Genomic DNA, 22,156 nt, shown 5'->3' with positions numbered 1-22,156 from the left:
AAGTTCAGCACCCCAGCTGCTGAACCCAGCACCACTTTTCACAGTTTTAAAATTAAGCATCCAGAAAAGCAAAAGAAAAACACATCTAGCAAAGCAAATAACCCATAATTTGTATGCTGAACCATATGTTATGGTTTAGCACCTTCATCAGGTGTTGCTGTAAAATCATAGTATTTTAATGCTTGGGCTCCATTTAATAGATAAAACACCTGCTCATAACAGAGAGGTTATCACCCTCAAAGTAGAGGCTCCTGCTGGCAAAGAAGGAAATGAGCTGTTCTCTTGTGGTTTTGCAGGACTTAAAACTGTACCAGCAAAACAAAATTTGACAGTCATCCAAAAACACAGACAGCAACTACGGAAGAACTTCCACACTCACCAAACCTCTTTTTGCTCCCTCTATGTTTTTGGTTGTCTTTTTTTCCATTTGTTTCATGCCTATATGCATGTACTGATTCTAGTATTTCTTCTCTGACATCCAGCCTTGAAACCAACTGACACTTGCTGCTTACATGGCTCTGCTCATCATATTACAAGCCCACAACATTATTTATTCTTAAAGCACAGATGAACCATATTGAATGTGAAATTCCCACACTATTACTATGAAGTAGGAAAATCAATCAAGCTAATAATCCATAATACTGCAATTATTACAGAGCTTATGCTGTTTCAGATGCATGGCCAAGGCTTTCTAAAAACCCCACTAGAGTGCAGTGCAGTCAGCAAAAATCTCCAAGGCAGCAGAGCAGTAGCACATTTTGTAGGTATTTAGTGCCTTCACAGACATATTCAACTTCTACAGTAAGTAGAACAGTATCTTCCCTACAAAACCTTTTGTAGGTGTAAGGTTTAAGTCTAGGGTCAAGGAAAAGCTCTCATCCCATTTCCCCATACAGAATGAGTACCTGCAGTTACAGCTCTACATTGTCATGCTGCAAACCCAAGTGAAAATCCCATAGTGTTCCTACCCCATCACCTCTTTAGCTACCACCAAGGGCCACTGAAATGCAAAAACCTTGCATTACAAGCTGTTAGAAGGATCACTTAATTTTCTGTTTGGCTATCACTTCCATTTGAGGGTCACTGGTTAACCCAGGACAAATTATTGCATGGTCTAGATTAGATGAACATGGAATCATAGAATGGGTTGGGTTGGAAGGGACCTTAAAGATCATCTGATTCCAAAGCCCCTGCCATGGGCAGGGACACCTTCCACTACACCAGGTTGGCTGAGACCCCTCCAACCTGACCTTGAATACTCCACAGGATGGGGCATCCACAGATTCTCCGGGAAACCTTTTCCAGTGTCTCACCACCCTCACAGGAAATAATTCTTTCTGATATCTAATCTAAATCAGCCCTGTTTTATTTCACAGCCATTACCCCTAGGCCTTATGAGAAGGCCCTCTCCAGCCTTCCTGTAGGGCTCCTTTAGGTACTGTAAAGGTGCTCTAACATCTTCCCAGAGCCTTCTCTTGTCCAGGTTTAACAATCCCAACTCAGAGTTTTTCTTCACAGGACAGGTGTTCCATGTCTCTAAATCACAGCTCTCCTTTGGACCTGCTCAAAAATGTTAAGTAGGACCCTATTCTCCCTCTGCTAAAACACATATTAAAAGAATAAGAAGATTCAAATATATTTTATAAATACTGGTATTTCATCCCATTAGGAGGTTAAGAAGCACTGTAAGCTCCAAACTTCACTCATAAGTTGGACATAAGTGTCCATCCCCATGGTATTACAAATTAAGGGTCTAAGAGTTTATCCTGCACTGATACTTAGTTAAATTTTAAGAGAAAAACTGGAATTTTAAAATTACTATTTACCTCACAAAATTAAAGTCACCTGTAAGAATGCAAGCCTTCAATGCATTGCACTATAAGAGCATGTATGATGAAAGGATGAATCTTGTCATATGATACCAAATCAGTTAATAAAATATTTAAAATAACATTTGAGATTTGTGATGCACACTACAATGGACAGTAATGACATAGGTATGAGACTGACTTTTTTTTTTTTAATTGCAAGCTATAAGCCCAAAAACTGGACCACTACAAGATATTTTAAACCATTTTCCTCACACTGTAACAGAAAGGCCTTTATAAAAAGGTCAGGTTTAGCCATCCTCTCACTTCCTTCAACATAAAACCATCCTTATTAAAAGCAGATGAAGCTAGTGCAAACAAGTTGGCATTTACAGATAACAGCATTCAAACATTAAACAATTGATTTAGTATAAATTTACAAGAACAAAAAATAGTACCTCTGCACTGCAGAAAAGCTTCAAACATGTAACTGTAGTACATCACTTTTGAGACTAACTATAAAATTTTCCATTTCTTAGTTAAAGCTCAGATCAACAACCACACACTTTCACTACATTGGTCACCCAAAAGTCTAAAGTGAAGCATAAGTAATTTCCATTTGCAAATTAATCTTTTCATTCTTACTAGAACAACCAAGTGAAATTGCTTTCACTCTAGAAATTCCCCCTTTTTTGGGCCTCTTTTTTAACACGTATTTTCTGCTGTTTCCAAAGTGTTTTTTCCAAGAAGAAAAGGAAGCTTAGAGGTGAATACATTAATTAATTTTATCTCAAATTGTTATTCTAATTTGTTTCTTCTTTTTGTTTAATTTAATCAGTTTTTATTTCTTGTGAGAGCCACTGACACCTTGAAGCAGAGATATACTTAAAGGTCATAATTGAAACAAATGCTTAAAGTTTATTTAGGAAAAGGCACACATAACTGATCCAACATGTAAACTCAGTGAATATGGAATAAGGAGATAATTGCAAACTGGCACAAGACACCACCTACAAATTTTATACTAATGTATCCCATATATTAAAAGATCACTCTCGACAACAAACAATCTATGATAGAAGGGAAAGTTTTAAGACACATACAATAGATCCCTAGGGGCCATGTGTTTAAAAAATAAGCCTTGAAGTTTAAGTAGTACTACTTTTAGTGTTATACTCCAAATTCCAGTGCAGTCAGATTTACCTGTCCTTTCAAGGATGCTGAAAATTAATGGGCAAAGGAAGAACAGTAGATGAAACACAGAATAAAGGAAGGATGAAATTTTCATATTTTTTCTTTTCTTACATTTAACTCTTACATCCTGATTAGTAAAGAAGATACCAAAATAATATTTGACAGTCCTCAGTATCTGCAATCTTTAACTTGGTTTAGCAGACTGGGGTTCCCAAGAGATAGAATACCTTTCTTTGACACAACCCAAAAATAAAAATATTGATTTTATTTTTCTCTATCTAAACATAAGCCTAGGGCCCCATACTTTTGAAAATTAAATCAAAAAGATAGTTTTAAAGAAATCCTTCAAAAAGTTTGCTACTTGACTCAATACACTCAAAAGACATTGCCAACATACACTGTTTGCAGGCAAATCATGAACATATGGCAATAGTTAAACAAATTCACAGGACAGGCAGCAGATAGAATAGTCTGAACAAATTGATCCGTTTTGCCAGCTTTATGTTGCATTTATGCTGGAGGTTTAGTAACCTGGAGAGAAGTTATTAGACTAGCAAGAGCTGGGCCAGTTTTACTAATTTATTGTGGCTTTACAAGTAGGTATTTGAATTACACAATTGATGTACTCCCAATTCTAAGCATGCTAAACTAACCCTTGAAAACATTGTCTTGTAACTGTTACACTCCACAGATTAACCATCCCTGGAATCTCTGAGCAGTACACATGAAGTGGCAACACCAGGACAAGGTTGCAACCATCTGTCTAGTCGCCATCTAATCCACTGTGAGACAAAGCTGGAACACCCACCCTTTAACCCATTCCAGCTGTGTAGGCCTGGCTTTCCCACGAGGCACCCAGGGTATTCTGGTGAGACAGAATTTTTTGTTCATGTAACTCTCAAGTGAATTGCAGTGAATTGCTTTCTACAGATAAGCTCCTTTGAAGGTGGTTACTGCAGTGTCACATTAACACTGGTGGTGGCTGGAAGAAAGGCAAGTGAAGCTCCACAGGGGCCACCACAGGTGCATTTGCCTCCCCACAGAGCCACAGTCACAGAAGAAAGGAAAGAAAATAAAGAAGCTAGGCTCAAATCAAACCTGGAGTGATGTTAATAATTGGTTCCTGAAATGCAATATTAACATGTCTTACTGCTGGATCCAAAGTTATAATGCTGCACATTTTTATACATATTTTCTATACATAGTGTAGAAAAAAAAATATATATACATTACATGCTCATGCTCTTCATTATCATGTTCTTTACAGAAATAAACAGGAAGAGAACAGTTATGAAAGTAGTAAAGTAAAAAACAGTGACATCTTCCTAGAGAGCTGGGCTGGGAAGACTGCCAAAGCTGGAGTGCTACCACTGGAGAACTGCTGTTCTCTTTTGTCATTTGTTTACCGAACACAATTTTCTTCTTTGACTCAGTGGATTTATGCAATATTAAATATTCCAATTAAAAAATTATATTAAAGAATATAAAATATGTGTCTATTATACCAATGCCTACCATGAGTAGTTTTGAAGGTAAGTCATCACAAACCAACAAAAAAAACAAAGAAACAAACCTACACTGCAGAATCAAAGTCACTTTGACCAAACACCTTGGGCCTCCAACACATCAAACTGAAGATTTTTATAAATTATCTTTTTCAGTGGAACCATGGTGATTTTCACCATGTATCTCCTTGACCTACAAATGTGGCTGTGGATCTCAAGAGAGAAAAGATACTGCAACCATCTCTGCAATTCTCAATACTTAGTTTAACAGATTCCACTTCATACAAAAAAAATACAACAAAAGTCAACTGTTAAGATAAACAAAATCTAGGACATTGTTTCTGTTTAATTATTCACAGTAAAGAGATGCTCAGCATTCTGATGTGCACAAAAAAACTAAACAGTCTGAATGTACACAAGGATTATGAACATGAGAGGTGCTTTGTGTTTCCAAATGGAGCCCTTTCTTCAGCTAAATGCAGTAATAATAACAGACAATCTACAGATTGCAGTAATATTAATAGACAATCTACAGATTATCATGATTATTGAAAACATTACTCATAGCATGGTTTAAAGGCCTCCTTATGACATGAAATGCAGCATAAATGTGAGTCTTCAAACTGATTCACTACAAGAAACTCCTCTCCTCTCAGCAGTTTCCCTGGTTTTGTACAATCTTTGAAAGAGTTATTCTAGACTTCCAGTTCACAACTTCACATACAAGATATGAAGAAACAGCAGATCAATGAGCTCTTATAACAAAGCTATTACTTAAGCATTTGATTTTAAAAGAAAATAAACTGAAATCCAATTCAGAATGTGTCTTTCTATTAGGGATACTAAGCACAAGCCATTTTTCACTTATAAGATATGCTATGGACTAACACACAGAGCCATTTTGTGAATTAAAAAAACCCACCTGACTAAACCTTGCAATGTGGTTTGAAAACAGTTTTGTATTTAAACAGAAGATTTAGTTACCACAATGATTTTTTTTGCTTACAACACTTAAAGAGCTTTTTATGTAAGAATGACCAACATCAATAGTGTTTCACTGAATTTTCCTGTCAGGAAATCAAATTTTTAAAGAACAATAATCAGGAGTAAATTATCAAGAAGTTACTTCTTTGGTGACATGTTTTTCAGCATAGTTCATGAAAACTAGCAATTTCTTTGAAAAAAGAAAATGCAAACTGAGCAGAATGTCTGATATCTTCCACACTAACATGAGCTCTAGAAATATTAAAAAGTGTTTCTGTAAAGAGTAGAGATCTCATGACAGAAAGCACGAGCCTAGTGTGAATCCCAGAGAGCATATGCCAAATAAAAAACACAGCCTCTACACCTACATGGAATGAAGTTTTAAAAGAATACATATTTATGCACAAATAAAAAGATTAAACACTCCACTAGATATCAAGTGTGCCTGTAATTAATTGGATTTTTGCCTAACTTGTCTCATTCTAGCTAGGAACTGATCTCTTAAAAGAGATTAATTTTTATCAGCGACACTATCTTCTCAAACTTTTCATTTAGTTAACTTCCGTTAACTACTGAAAGGGAATTGTAGTGATAATGAAGGCTAAGAAACAGGAGAAATAAATATAGTGGAAGTTATTTTCCTGTAGATTTAAGCCTAGTATTCTATTAAACATTCCACACCTCAGTGTTGGGACGAGGGAAAAAATAAGGGGTGAGGGTGGGTGCAAACTTTGTGGCTGCCAGTTAACAACCACTATACCCTGCACTTCTCACTCCCAAATGCAGTCACTGTACAGAAGCTATCTGTAGAGTAACAGCTTCTAAATATAGCATCTTGCAAATCCTAGGCAGTTTCAGATTTTTTACTGTCTCCCTGCAGAACTCCTAATTTTAAAAGACGGAGAGCAAGTAATTTTGTCTGGGCTGTGCATTTAGAAAATCATGTATGAACTTGTTGCATATTCAAAGCTTGTCCAATTTGTTGCTTCCTTCAGTATGCCCTTTACGAATTCCAATTCCATACCATACTTGATCATGCTGAAGTGACACATCCTAACTCTCACGGTTTAGCACCTGCCAGCATACTCATACTCTTCATGTCAGTATCAAGGAGGAGGTCAGGAGCCCCATGACCTGTGCTGGAGCAGGGTCCTGACAAGGATCTGCAGATCATGGAGAGAGAAGCCCATACTGGAGCAGGTTTCCTGGTAGGACTTGTGATTCTGTGGAGGGACACATGCTAGAACACCCTGTTCCTGAAGGACTGCACCCTGCAGAAGAGTGACCCACGCTGCAGTAGTCTGGGGAGGGCTGTTGCTCATGGGATGACTCATGCCGAAGAAGTTCATGGAGAACCATCTCCCATGGCAGGGACCCTATAATGGAGCAGGGAAAGTATTCATCTCCTTAACTAGTGGGAGAAAACAATGTGTGATGAACTGGCCATTACCCCCATTCCATCTACCTGCAGCCCTAGGGGACGACAATTCAGAAGGAGGGAGGGGTGGAGAGAAGGTGTTTTAAAGGTCATATTTACTTCTCACTATCTTGCTCTGGTTTTGTTAGTAATAAATTCAATTAATTATCTCTAATTTGAGCCTATTTGGTAAGTGATATCTCTCGGTCCTTATCTCACCTCAGGAATCCTTCACTGTATTTTCTCACCCTTGTCCAGCCATGGAGGAGAGAGATACAGCAGCTTTGGTGGGTGCAGGGTCAACCCACTACACAGGTTCATCAGCATGGGGTACTATGACTAACACAATTCAAGGCAGATTGAAATTTAGGATGAATTCCCATGTATAGGCAGAAAGTGATGCTAAAAAGATTTTGCTCCTTGTTTCATCAAGTGCATGATCATTTAACATGCAAATGTAACTGGAATATTTCACTTGAACTTATCTCATCTGAAAAGCTGACAGCAGTTACTGCTTTTGCCAACATAGCTTCACCATTTAAGAGAATGCCTGACAGTCTGATTTCCCCCTATTAATCCCTGACTTAAAAACCCCTAAGGGAAAGCCAGTTGAGCAGCCTGTAATGAACTGCTCAAATTACTTTGGAGTTAATTGTTGAGCTAACAGTCGAATTATACAGCTGTGTTTTAGGCAGAATGCTATTTCAGCTGCCCCATGGCACTCCCTCAATTCAAGTATCCCAAGTTTTCCTTACTTTGCTGGCTCCAGGCACAGCAATTGCACCAAGCCTCATTGTGGCAGAGCAAAGCTTTATTTTATAATCTTTATCTCAGTTAACCTTCCCAAAATGCCTGACTACCTCTTATCACACGTGTCACAGACAGTTATGCCAAATTGTTCTGTGCCAGTTAAACTCAAGGAAAAAAACCATGATTACTTTGAGTGAAATAACTGTAATTCTAGAATAAGTGGAAGCAAGAGGAAAGGTATTTATTGTTTCCCCAGCTCTGAAGAGCCACGGAAACAAAACCTTGAAGTTGCTGAATAACATATCTTATGACAATGCAAAGCTTAGTAAGTAGGCACTTACATCACAGTGTGTGACAGTCAGGGGACTCAGCTTGTGTGGCAAGAAGAGACGGCAATGAAACAGAAGAGCTCCCAACACTCACCAAAAGCCAGATCTACACAAAGACAGATCTAGCTTCCCACATACAAACAGTGTGTCATTTCCTTCACTTAAGCTGTAAGTCCATGCCAGGGGGAACACTACTTTGGCAAATAAGAGCCAAGGACAATGTGTCCCAGATGTTTGTTCCACTATGAATTAAACAAGAAAACATTCCCTACAGAGATGATAATGTGTATCTGGAAGTGGCACTAACTCACACAGATTCTTTTTACTGACACCTCTGAAGATCTGAAACTAGGTACTTTTGCCATCTCCCCCTCAGTCTCAAGTCTAAAGGTTCACAAACTGTGAAAAGCAGGCACAGAAATGTTCATACCATTAAAAAACCAAAACAAATCTAGAAGACCAGATGTGATGTTTTTACAAGTAGTCGTCTCTCACTGAAAGTGAGAAAATCCCAGGCTTGGCATTCAGGAAAACTTTTCCTACCAGTGAGGTTTGTGCTGGAGAAAGACTAAAGGTCTCCCTATCAGATTTTCAAGACATCAGAACACACATGAAATAAAGTCCATCCCTACTGCAGAAGGCAATATCAGTAACTAAACTTTCCATACTGTAATCTCTATTTAGTAGCAGCTCGTTTGTAATACTCAGAATATTTCAAATGTATCAGAACAGCACAGAGAAAAGAAATGTTTTAAACTGAGAAGGAGGGTAGAGCATAATATACAATAATGACCAAAAATTAGATTGAACATGACCATGTGTTTAAACTCGATCTCCACACTCAAAAATTCCATGTGATCCTCAAAGTACTCCTTTCAGGTGGAGAGTATTAGCTGGAATTTTCACAGTAGGGTATTTAAACACATGCTTCTCTTTTATAGAAGGTTCCCACAGTATGTAAGAGAGGGAGTAGGATAAAATGTATATAACATGCATGAGAGTTAAAACCTTAAAACCTATATTCTTCAGAAACAAAGGGAGAAAATTAGCTTTGTTTTACCTATGATACACTGCAGAGAGAGACAATGGGAGTTTTTTGTCAACTTAGCCAGCCTGTCACAGCAAGAAGGTAGGTGACTTAACCTGTCAGAAGGTGCTTAGTAGTCCATGTTGCCCTACCACTTTCACACTGCCAGCATCATCCCTACTCAGTCTTTCAAAAAGTTCACATTTTGTCATAGGTGAGAAAATTGCCAGCTGTTATAGATATGTCCAAGCACTAAGCATTTCAGAAATGAAAGGTTGTTTAAATCCAAAATTAAATTAGTTTTTTTGTATCTCAACACTTATGTTCCAATATACTCAGATCTATTGCTGCATTTTATCTAGCTTTACGGCAATGCCAGACTGAAAACATGAGCTCTGGTGCACTCATAATTAATAACCAGATTAAAAACTCCTAATTAGTATTTTTAACTCTCCATGCTTTATGCTTAGCATACCTAATTAGTTTGGCAACTTATACAAAGTTGCTTCATGAACACTGTTTTTCAGAGCTTCAGCCCTTCAATGCTTCTCTATAAAGGTTCTGTGGCAGAACTTGCCAAGACTTCAGGGTTATTAGAGAATACTCAATTAGCCCATAAACCTCTGCTATTCCACAAGGAGTTCAAATAAATTCACAGAACCATTACAGAGTATCCTGAGTTGGAAAGGAACCACAAGAACCATTGAGTCCGGCTCCTGGCCCTGCACAGGGCCAGCCCAAGAGTCACACCATGTGTCAGAGTATTGTCCAAACACTCTTTGATCTCTGTCAGGCTGGTGCTGTGACCACTTCCCTTGGGAGTCTGTTCCAGTGCCCAACCACCCTCTAGGTGAAGAACCTTTTCCTAATACCCAACCTAAGCTAAAATACACTGTTCAAGTGAATTATTGTGTGACATTCAACCATGCAAGGAAGCTACTCAAATCAACTGCTTCCAAAATACACAGAACTAAGTTTTTACCATAAGCATCACATTAATCCTCTGTTTAAAAACTGCTGTCTTAACACATAGAAATGTTATTTCTCCCCTAAAAGAAATCTACTGTCTTGAATCCTCTCTCCACAACAAAGATGTGTCATGGTTAGTAGTATGTTAATAATCATCACATACCAATTGTGAACCATCAGCTTCTGCACAGCCAGTAGTGCATTATAACGAACTTGCTGGTCTTCGTGATGCATGTGGTTCATGACCAGCTGCTTACCACCAAGCTGTTCAATCACTCTGAAAAACAGGGGAGAAGCAAGTTTTTTGACATTACTTTCAATTCTGGGTAGCTATCCTATCCAACCACTTTACATTCAAGGCATTAAGAGGTTAAGTTTAAATTATGTAATATTTATTTTATTAAAATTATTTATTTGCCAAGATACACGTCTCACCTGACATGTTACAAATGCTGATTATCTTCTGTAATAACTATTAATTTTCTTAAAAAAACATTTTTTTAAGAATTCACAAAGAGTGTTTATACTGGATTCCTGTTTGCTACTTTGGAATAAATAATCAATAAAAGAAGCCTTTTCAGAAAGGGTTATTTACTTTACACAGTTTTTTAAAAGGGTTTGCAGGGTACAGCGTTATCAATTATTACATAGGAGAGGTTGTGCCCTCCACCCCATAAATGGATGACAACCAGGTCACTCCATTTTTTTGCAAGAATAAAACCTCAATCTCTTCTGGCACTGTCTAATACAGAAGAATGCTTGTAATCACATCAACACCTATCAAATCATCCACATATAGTGCTTTTTGAGATTCAAACTGTACTAGAGCCACAGCTACTCCTGCACAAGATGCAGAACTGACTGTTAAGGTACCATTCCCAGAAAAAGGGCTTCAGCTGCATCTTTCACAACAAACTTCACAACCACAGTCAGCCTTAGCTTTTTAACAGCTATACCAAATCCCTTATGAAATACTGATGGAACCTTGTATCACATGCCATGAATATATTATTTCTTAATAAAACCAGTGGAAGGCAACACACTTAAAACCTGCAACAGTATCACTATCCAGATGACTTCACATGCAGCATTTCAGTCTGTCATAACAAGAAGTTTGGACAGAATTGGCAAGGAATATTTAAGTGCATTTACTCACTGACTTTCTTATGTTTTTTTACATCAGTTCTCTCACAGGTCACTTAGTAGTTAAGCATGCTATCCTGTGAACACACTATCATTTGCTTTAGAGACTTAACCCTGATGTTGTCCTGCCATTCTAAGCTTGCATTAGCCATCTGCATGTCGTACTGCTCTTCTGATGGCCAGATTAATGCATTGCTGCTGCACAACAACCACAAGGTATTTTTGCAAACTACAGAACAGATACGAAGACATTGCATAGAGATGAGAAAGAGAATTTTCAATTTAATTTTATGACTCAGTCAAAACTATCCTTAAGACCATAGGGAATATTATTTCCCAATAATATTCAAACACCTGTTTTATAAAGCAGGAATGGATTCAGAGAAGTGCAATTGTTTCAAGCTGGAAAATCCTTGCCAAGAATTCAAGAAGTTATTAGTAATGTAACAGATTCAAAGAAACCTTTATGCCTGCCTTACACAGCCTCACCTTTTTAATGAGTTAAATATAAAACCACTGCACACAAAGGCAAGAGTATAAAACACAAATAATATTTTTTTTATTAAAGGACGGACTTAAGCCATTGGATTTTCAGAAAGTGAAAGGATGTGAAAAAGGCATTAAACTCAAAAGCTCCCTTATCCTAGAAGAATGCAAGAACCAAAATTAAAGGCTAAAAGCCTATAATCACAAATGGTAATAGGCTCTTTCAGATGACAATATATCATTGAAATTATGGCTGAGAACATGAGGAGTTGAAGAACAGCATTATCATTCTTGCATAACGCTGCCTACAGGTACGAATCACTTCCCAGCCATAGGTTTAACCCAAAGGTCTAAACAGTGAAGAAGGTTCACAGTGAATCATGTTCCTTCCAGGTCCAAACTTGTCCAAAACACTATATTTAGTTTCTTCTCTCCTCAACTGCTGCTTATTTTACAGCAGTAATAGAGCCCAGTGGAACAGTTATACATGCACATCTTTTGCAATGACTGCTCCCCATAATATCACTGCACTAAGCCAAAATAGTGTCATTTCAAAAAAGTCTCTGGATGCTGAAGATTCAGGTTTTAACATGACCCATTTAGAGGGAGGAAGAAGACATAGCAGATAAAGACAAATAAAGACAATTTAGAGTGTTATAGCAGAAAACAAATATAAAATCCACACTACTTATCTGAAAGCCAGGGTGAAAACGGGAATGCAAACGGGAATGTTTTTTCTGAGTCCTAAGCTATGGAAGAGAATGGCTCTAGGTGTCCATCTCATACACGTAAAACACAAAGCCCACGTTCACAGCATTCAAGAAATTCTACGTGTTGATCGTACCACATGGAAGCTGTACCAGTGCTATACTTTAGTTCTGCTGTTACACTCTCAGCAAATGCATCTTTTGTGAGCCTCATGAGAAACCCACAGTGCTATTGTTGCAACAATTTTGTCCACAATGTGTAATTTTAAAAGCAACTTAAAATTATTTAAGCATTGGAGAACAGCCATGAAGAAACACAGCATTTTGTTAACAAACATTTCTTTTGTCAGACAAAGAGAAAGGTTAGCCAGAACTGCAGCTCTAGGTCTCCACTGTGCCCAGCAGGTGAAGTGAGTCATTCAAAGAGTGAGAAATACCAATCACACGTGGGAGCAGTACACAACTATGTATCAAAAAAAACATAAGAAATAGATTACTATGCTGGAATGAACACAAAATCCATAGGTATTTTAGGCTTTTATTAAGTTTCAAAATTGCTGAAGTCATATTTGGTAAGAATACAATGGATTACAAATGAAATTCTTTAAAAGAAAGAGACTGAGGCATTTCAGTTTTTTCAATGAAACAGAAAGCTAAATAAAGCAAATCTGTAAACAGAAAGGAGCTAAAGTATTAGAATTTGAGATAAGAATGTGGGTAAGAACAGTACATAGGATACTTTTTATTTACTGATGACCACTCCTTTTGAAGGCTGGCACACTGCTGAATAGGCTTTACAGCCTGGGAGCTAAGAGGAGCTGTAGTCCTAACAGATATGCATTTTCCCAACTACAGACAGAAGGATACAGGTCCTGTTTATCCACTCTAATTTCATAGCATTGGTCCAGCAACTGCATGGTCATACTAACGCACACATTCAGGTAAATGCACACAAACTGTTTAAAGATTATGGCAAACATTTAATAAAATAAGTTAATACAAAGAGCAGCTCAAAGCAAGAACAACCAGCATTAGGCAGTCCTCCAGCTTTGCCACTTGCAGCACTATAAGTTTCCACCTTACTGAAGGATATCTTACCTCTCCTTCAAATACCATTTCAGTTCTTACAAGACCACAAGGGCTGGAGTTGACAAATCTTCCTAGAATACATATGGCCTGAAGTTTCAGTCTGTTGTCCATGATTCTACTGCACAAGAAGTGTTCATGAAATTCCCAACAAGGCTAGAAGGCAGTTCTCATCTTACCTATTGAGCTGATTTTAGCTGAGGTAGTTAATTTTCCTCTTTGTACTAAAAGCAGTGTTGATTTTATTATTGCTGAGCAGCATTTGCACTGCATCAAGGCCTTCTCTGCTCTTCACCCCACCAGCAAGGGGAGCTGGGGCTTCACAAGGACTTGGGACAGGACACAGCCATGGCAGCTGACCCCAACTGACCAAAGGGATATTCTATACGATATGACAACACACTCAGCACATAAAACTGGGAGGAGGAGAAGGATGAGGGGAACCATTCAAAGTGATTGTCTTTCCAAGTACCCATTATGCATGAATAAGACCTGCTTTCCCTGGGATGGCGGAACACCTGCCTGGAAGCAGTGAACTAATTCCCTGTTTTGCTTTACCTATTAAATTGTCTTTATCTCAACCCACTATTTTTCTCACTTTTACTTTTGTTTCTCTTCCTCATCCTGCTGTAGAGAGAGGGTAAGTGGCTGTATGGACCCCGAGTTGCCAGCTGGGGTTAAACCATGACATCCATTAAACCCTGTGCAGAAACCAGGAACAGACTGCTTCTTTGCTACAAAAATTAAGTCACATGTCCCTCTGTGTGAGTGATGAACTAGATTCCTTCAAAAACCAAAAGCTTCTTTCTGCTTCAATTGTCTCTACCTTAGAGGTGCAATTACTCAGCAAACATCTTTGCTCACAGGTTATTAAAGCAGGAGAATATAGCAATGTCCTTGTGTATTTCAACAGGAATTTGGGTTCATAATGAACATGAGAACTTTCACAAAAGTATTTGTCTAGCTAAAACATACTTAAATGGAAGAGTAACAACTGAATCTGTGCATCACTGAAATTACACCAGCAACTGTTTGTGGAAAAAACCTTCTCTGTAGTTTTAAGTCACAAAACAGTCTTTAGCCTTGTTGGAATAGTCCATGTCTACCCCAAGTCCAATAATTACAGTCCACATAGTCATAGAGAGGAAAAATTATATGTTGATTAAACTCTTGATAGTTCTTCCAATTTCTTCTGGTGCCTGGTTTCTGCTTTAGTCTAAACATTGTATTTAATACTTACTTTAATCATTGGTTCCCTTCGCGGTTAAGAGACATTGAAGTCTATTAAGTCAAAGAGCCAGTTTGCAGTTTCCCATCTGATCCAATTTGTGTTTCCTTATCTTCCCAGTAAATAAAACTTAAGCATAACCTGGAATCCCTCTGTAGCATATTTTAATATAAATAAGCAGAAAATGCCACAGGCACAGTACACCCTCCAGTTACCTTCTAGGATAACAACATACTGGCATTTTCCTACCGTTTCCCACGGGGATAGTGTCGTACATATTCTCCCACATCATGAGCAGCTACAGCCAGCACCTGTGGATCATCAGAAACCTCCAGAAGTTTTGTCAGGATTCTAGGAAAGAATTTGAAACAATGAAGTCACAGGTTTTGGGGGTTTTTTTGTGTTTGTTTGGGTTTTTTTGGGTTTTTTTTGTTTGCTTTTCTTATTTGTTGACGGGTTTTTAATCAGTGAAAACGTAAAATAACAAAGCCCATAAGCATGAAAATGTTTTACAAGTCACCCAAACAGTAAATCTAGAACTTTTTCCAAACATGCAGTTGGTACTTAACAAAGTGGGAACCTGCCCTAATTAACAGAATTACGCAAAGTCTTCGCTAGAGTCAGTTTAGTGAGCTACATATACAAATACCTATAATCAAGGATTGCAAGATGTCTCCTTTTTTTATACTTTGGCTTCAAGACCAACAGTTCTGAGTTCTGAGTAAGCTTCATTAAAAACCAGTTCTGTCCTAACTCAAAGACTGAGATGAAAGCTATACTCCTTGTAAATTACTTCAGTGCCACATTATTTTTGTAGCATGCATAGAAACACAGAGCTGTAAGCAGCAGAAAAAAAGCTTCTAGACTCTTAACACTGTCTGAATTTTAAAATTAAGTAGTTAAACCACCTTTAGTGGAAAACAGCTACAAGTAACACTGTTCTCTAGCCAGTAATGAGAAGCGGGGAAAATTACACAGATAATGAAGGTTAGGCACAGCTGAAAAGGTTACACATACAGATCACTGGAAAATTAGAGTGTTCTAAACTTAGTGAGATGACAAATGTGTTCTAATCAGAGAAAGAAACAAGCTGAAATTGGTAGGTTAAAAATTCAACCAGAATTTTAAAAAAAAGGAACATCCTGGTAAAATTAAATTACCACAGCCACTGCCTCCCTAGAGGCCAGATAGTGACAGAAAAATGACTTCTCAAATGAGAAGAACTCCTACTTTTGACAAGAAGAGGAAGCAGAAACTTAAACCACAACACTAAGCAGAATACACCAAAGATCCATACAATGATGTTGAATAAAACACAAGTCCAACATCAATGTAGGCAGTAATGGCAGAAGGTATGAAAAGAATTATGTTTAACAGTAGTGTGAGAGTATTCAATTTAAAAAAAATTAATAAGCAGGCAGATGAGGAAAAATAAAATTATATGGCTCAAAGCAAATAAGGATTGTCTATCAAATGCCTTACAAGGCAAAAAATGAAGTTCTGAGGTGCAAGAATCTCCCCATTATGTTGTGGCAGAGGGTGGGTGGGTGCGTTTTTTGTGGATTGGTTTGTTTGGTTTGGTGTTGTGGCACTGAGTTTTTGGGGGATGTTTTTGAGAGTTAGGGGTGTGTTAAAGGAATTACTGAAGATCAGTGTCTTTGTAGCAGCAGAAGCACAAGAAATTAAGTCCCAGAATCAGGAGAAATAAATACAGCAAAACATTGTAATCACTACAGGAAATACTAAGCCTCAACATCAACTTCATGCTGCAGTTGTCAGCATCTAAAATTTTTTAGTCTATAATCCTACATATTCAACAATATGCACTCAGGGAAGAATTTATCAGAATTTTTCCAAGGTGTCAGGCCAGCCAAAATACACATAAAGCTCAGGATCACCTTGCTCTTGCCATGTCTTCTAACATCTCACATGCTCCATTTGACCTCCTGATTTCTGTTAGATCTGGCACTTATTAGCAAGCCCTGAACTGAAACACCATGTGCTATCAGTTAATGGCAAGAGCCAGGCATCATTTCAGGACATAGTTTCATATGCCAGACAGCCAGTCCTTGACTGCAAATAAATACAAGTTCAGATTCACTTCATCTAACAATCTACATACTCCAAACAAAGTCCCAACACAAAATAGACACATTCCAACACAATGCATTGAGTCAATGGAACAGTACCACAACTTTCAACTCCCAAATATCCAAGACAGGAGTTCATTACTCAGATCAACATCACATCACTGTATCAAGATTAAGATACAGTAAAAACATTTTTTAATCAAATCAAACCTGCATACAAATTAGATACGCCCTCTATCATAAATACATTTTCACCAGTAAAAGCAAATAAATAGTTCTTGTTTTGAACACAGCAAACTATACATTCTAAAATAAGCAGGATGCTTTGACTTGCTTTCATTCTTGACTTTGTGTTAAAATATAAAACTTTTATTGGATTCTGGTTCATTTAAACACAGAAAATATTAAAGGATCACATTATTCAAGACTTGAATACTTACTTGAGTAGTTCATAATTCTTCTCATTTAGTCTTACAGCATTCTCCCGCCAAAACTTCTCAGATTTGTGCACAGGACTCCATTCCAGTCTTCCTGACTTGAGCTCAGAGCTGTATTCATCAAAGGAGCTGCAACACAAGACCTAAATGAGATATTGGCCCAGCTCTACAAACACTTTGAACCATATGCCCAAGCCTGTCCCTAACAAAGCCGGAGCTGAAATTGCTATGACAAATTTGGAAGTCAGTGATCTGCAGAGTATGAGAATTGTTCCTGTCTCACCATTTTGTAACTAAGGAAATGCATGAGAGGCAAGAAGAAAACGTTGTTTTCAAACACAACCCTCTATCCACCCCAAAATACTATTCCCAGGAAATAAATCTTAAAAAAAAAAAAAGGAGAAAAAACCCAAAGCCACGCAAATGCAACATTTTGGAATTTAATTCTGGTTTTCTGGGTTTTTATGCTTTAACTTCCCCAATCAAGGATTTCAGTCTACCTTTCATCCTTTGATACTACCTACAATATGCACTTCAATTTAGGCACAAGACCAAGAACTAGGTAAACACCAGCAAAAACCCAAGTTAATCTGGACAGTAGAAATTATTCTAATCAACTAGACTTCAGTTGTGACTGGAAATCCTTTAAGATCACTTTTGAGTCCTTTAACAATTTCTCAGTTACAAAGATAACGTACATAAGTGATGATTTATTTTCTATTCAGCCTCTAAATACTGACATACAATAGGAAACTAACAACCAACATATCTCTGTATGCTTTATCTTACTTAATAGCATTTACGTATCATAATTTTGTAGATATTTTAGCCTTACAAAAGAAAAAGATTCTACCAAAATGTACATAACTGCATTTTTTAAAGTACACACTGCAAAGCATACCTGAGGTCCTGCACGCTCTCACCAAGCTTGTCCAGTAGAAATTTGATATCTTCACTGATGTCTTCATCATCATATTTCTGCTGATCCAAATTCTCTAGCTGCTTTAAAACCTTACACTGAATCATGGCAAGAGCATATTCTTGGCGAGTTTCTCTCTCAGTAGATTTCTCTAACAAATTCTAGGGAAGTAAAAATGTTTTGCTTAATTTTGTTTAAGAACAGACTACTTTTAAACAAAACAGTATTTTACAGAAATACTCTTACTGGAACTTTTTAAGTTACTAAATCACAAAATTGACCACTTCCTGAAATAATGTCTTTCTTCAGTAACAGAAAGTACTAATTCACCTGTTTTGAATATTTTCCACATGAAACTGAGGTGACTACAAATACTGTTCAAAGAAAAAGGGCAGGCTTCTATCCCAAATACCAGAATCTCCACCATAAACAGCCACTTTTATCTTAGATTATCATTTTAGTTTTCTGTGCAGCAATAGCATAAGGCTAAGAGCATTAAAAAAATTTTTGAAGTCTTATTCCCAATTCAAAGTTACCATCTGGCTTAGATCAGCTCTTTTCAAGTTTGGGAATATTCCAATTAGACATTTTTATTTAAACAGAAACTTGTTGGTAAGAATGCAAGTATAAGCACAGAATGCAGTAGTCAATTTCCAATACCATCTAGTCATTCCATTTCTACTCAACTTAATTTGCTTTCAATTATATTTTTCAATCAGAGCTGGCCACCTGCACTTTTTGATAAAGCTGAAAACATGAATTTCATAAAAAAGACAAAGTCCTTAAAAAACAGAACAGGTGTTCATATAAATTGAATTTTTAACATCTGTCAGAAATAAGCAGTGAAACTATATAGAAGGAATTTGACTGCATCACTCTTGTCACAGAAATATTACACTTGAGGTTTCTTTTATATCAGACATCCTATTAGTTACTGAGGCAGAACACTGCAAATCAATGTTAAAACTTGCAAACTAAATATAAGTCATATTACTGCTTTTTAATGGCCATATACAATTAGCTTTAATGGACAAAAAAAAAAAAGGCACCCCAGTTTCTACTTCAAGTAAGAGAACTAAAAGGTAATTCACAGAAAGTAATGCTAATTTACTTAGAGTTAAAACTGCTAATGAGAGCAATGAAAAAATAATGAACCTTAAATAAGACAATTCAACAGGTTCAAGGAGCAGGTGGATAAAGGCTCCAAAGAACTCCTAGTTAAGATAATTGCAAGCAGATGTAGAAGCTATTCTAAATATTATCTATCTCATACCATAGTAACATACTCAAGCTTTTCATAGTGAATTTGAAAGGATATGTTAACAAAGTAAAAACACAAACATATGACTCTACAGAATGGATCAGTAAACTACTCAGTAATAAAAACCAAAATCTTAAGGTATAATACTAGTTGTAGATAGGAAACAGATGCAGAAGGGAATAAAAGTATGAAAAATGAGGGGATAAAATAATAGGTAGAGAAAACAGCAGATTCAAAGAGAGAGGAGTGCCCAATACTTGTTGCTTTATTATTGCATTTGCAGTTATATACTTCAGGTAATAAACTTGACAAAAAGGTGAAATATGTCAAATTAGGAGAAGAAGTAGAGAGGACATCCAAGTAGCCAGGAGTCATGGAGCACTTTCCGTAATGCACAAACAGACTGGGGAATCACCAAGCCTAGTCTTTTATTCAATTCCCTCCCCACTCATAACTGTGGCATCTCATACAGGAAAAGGACTACTTTTTCTCTGCTACCTATATTAATTTTGCTTCAGAACTCACAGCTCTGATGTCTCATTTCTAATCTATTATGTTCCTAGCTGCCAGTTAACAACTCATCTTCACGCCAACACGAGTCCTTAATGTTGGAGAAAGGAAACAGCTAAGTTACACTCCCCCAAGCCTGTAACAGAAACAACTTATCCTTTCTTAGCCTTTATTTTAAAAAAATGTAGCTTCATTTTTGTCTCCCCTTGCAAAACACAGTAGATCTAAGAACTAGCGATTACTTCTCCTACTTTTTATGACCTCATAATAGGAAGAAACTGGGTATTAACTGCTGAACTTCTCAGCTTCTTTTTCTCTTTTAATTTTTTTCCAATTTGTCTTGCTATATGTCCCCGCTTAATCATAACATTAAGATCTTTAAGAAAACTACAACATCCAGAGAGTAAGAATAGCAAGAATATATAGTAAGAATAGCTTCTACTGAACACCTCATACCACTGTACTCCTTCCACAAGACAAACAGCAGATTCTTATGATCTGCCTTATCAAGAAATATTTCAGTGGCAGATGCTTTCAGATAGAGAGACAGAGTAAGCACTTTCACACAGGTTATCATTGCTAGCCAGTAAGTCAGTAAGCAACAACTTTCCTCTCCCCAATCTAACGTGCTAGCCACACTTACTATCGGAACACAATCCACATCCAGGACAAACAGCTTCCAAAACCTACATTTCTTACTCAGGATACCAAGTGCTGCTTGAAAACAGCGTTACAAGTTGTTACAGCTTTCCCGTATTATTCACAAGACACTTGGCAAGCATGCACATAAAACTAGTAGCATCCATGAACATAAAATGGTACTCTCACAGTAAAAACATCAAGCCTAGGTACTCAGTTCCTCCTAATTATCTTAAATAGCACCAGGAATTTTCAGGTAATGCAGACACAGTAAGTTAATTAATCACTCTTACATGGGCATCCTCATCTGCCTTTACAGAACCACCAAGAAAAGATTTTTGGACTAGTAAATAAAATTCTCAGTTGGACAAAGATATGCATTCAAAATAATATTTTGTTAATTAAAGCTTCATAAGGTAAAATTTATCAGCTGTTAGGAACTCCAGGGCTTTACAGCAGTACCAGAAAAAACAAGAAGTACTAGAAAAAAACTTGAATTAAAAAAAGAGAAATGTGTTAACATCGGTCTTTTTAGTCAATCTTATTTTAAGAAGGCATTGAATAGTAGATATCTATTACTAGTAATAGCCTGTATATTACCTCTAGCAAAAACTTAAGTTTACAAAAAAGAAAAAAAAATACCAAAAAAAACCAACTAAACAAAAAAACTCCAGAGAGTTAGGCTTTCAATCAGCTTGTTGATATGGTCCAGCAGAAATAACTGTGCATCAGCAACATTTGAGACCTAGGAATTTGTGAGAGAAGCACAGAACAACTGCAGTCAACAGATACTCACCCGAAATGCTGCGAGGATGATCCTGGTTACTTTCTCCTTGACAGATTCCTGAAGAATATCCGACAGCACAGGGACAATATTGTACCGACGAAGATATTCACACATTTGAGGGCTAAATGCCAGCAGCCACACACAGAAAATCATCTGATACTGGAGCTGAAAACCGCATTTGTTGCTCAAGACACCCATGATGCTAAAAAATTGACATAGTACACATTAAATTTTATATAATGACTACATAGGTGGCATTGCTCCAATCAGAAACATTAAAAGAAATAGTATCATAAACTTATTGGAAAGAACTGCTGAGGATGAGCATACAGCACACACTTCACCGTAACCTGCATCACTACTAATCACTGTATAAGCAGCTTGTTCAGAAAGCCATCTTTTAAAGAGAATGTTTTTTTCATATTAGCCTTAGAGCCATAAAGCATCTTTTCCCATTTGAACTGATGTGGTACTGTATCCATCTGGTTCACCAAGACAGTTTTTTTACTGGTATGTTTAAAGCACTATTTGTCATTCTGAAAGAAACAGAGAAATCTCAGCTACTCCTTCAGACTTAAGAAGAAATAAACGGAACAAAATCTACACAAATTGAACTTAGTTCCTTAATTGTACTTGTCCAAAGGAGTGTCTGAAACAAGCTGAAGTATTCATTATTTAACAGCAAGTTCCGAGAAAATGGCTCATAGATACAAATATACAAAGTACTGCTAGAAAAATAATAGCACCACAAGATCTTCAAGAAGACATCGTGCAGATGGTTTGCTCAGCTGAAGTTTTGAAAATTTAAAAAGCAATTTACAGGTCAATTTTGAAATAGATAACTCAATTTAAAATTTAAAAAAGAATCTACATTCAA

At 37.0% G+C, this 22,156-nt stretch overlaps 1 protein-coding gene across 1 annotated transcript in view; it reads right to left on the bottom strand.

Moving 5' to 3' along the window:
* Positions 1-22,156, bottom strand: part of ATP6V1H (ATPase H+ transporting V1 subunit H) — a 47,129-nt gene that overhangs the window by 1,459 nt on the left and 23,514 nt on the right. Inside the window, exons 9-13 of the mRNA XM_068188982.1 lie at positions 21,289-21,481; positions 18,065-18,243; positions 17,167-17,292; positions 14,886-14,987; positions 10,150-10,263 (exon numbers count right to left, since the gene is read on the bottom strand). Coding sequence (XP_068045083.1) covers positions 10,150-10,263; positions 14,886-14,987; positions 17,167-17,292; positions 18,065-18,243; positions 21,289-21,481 — 714 coding nt within the window. The remainder of the gene's footprint in view (positions 1-10,149; positions 10,264-14,885; positions 14,988-17,166; positions 17,293-18,064; positions 18,244-21,288; positions 21,482-22,156) is intronic.

The sequence above is a fragment of the Anomalospiza imberbis genome, chromosome 1 (assembly GCF_031753505.1).
Source record: "Anomalospiza imberbis isolate Cuckoo-Finch-1a 21T00152 chromosome 1, ASM3175350v1, whole genome shotgun sequence".
NCBI classification, from domain to species: domain Eukaryota; kingdom Metazoa; phylum Chordata; class Aves; order Passeriformes; family Viduidae; genus Anomalospiza; species Anomalospiza imberbis.
Note: the sequence above shows the minus strand (reverse complement) of the source record. Positions and strands in the feature narration are given on the sequence as shown.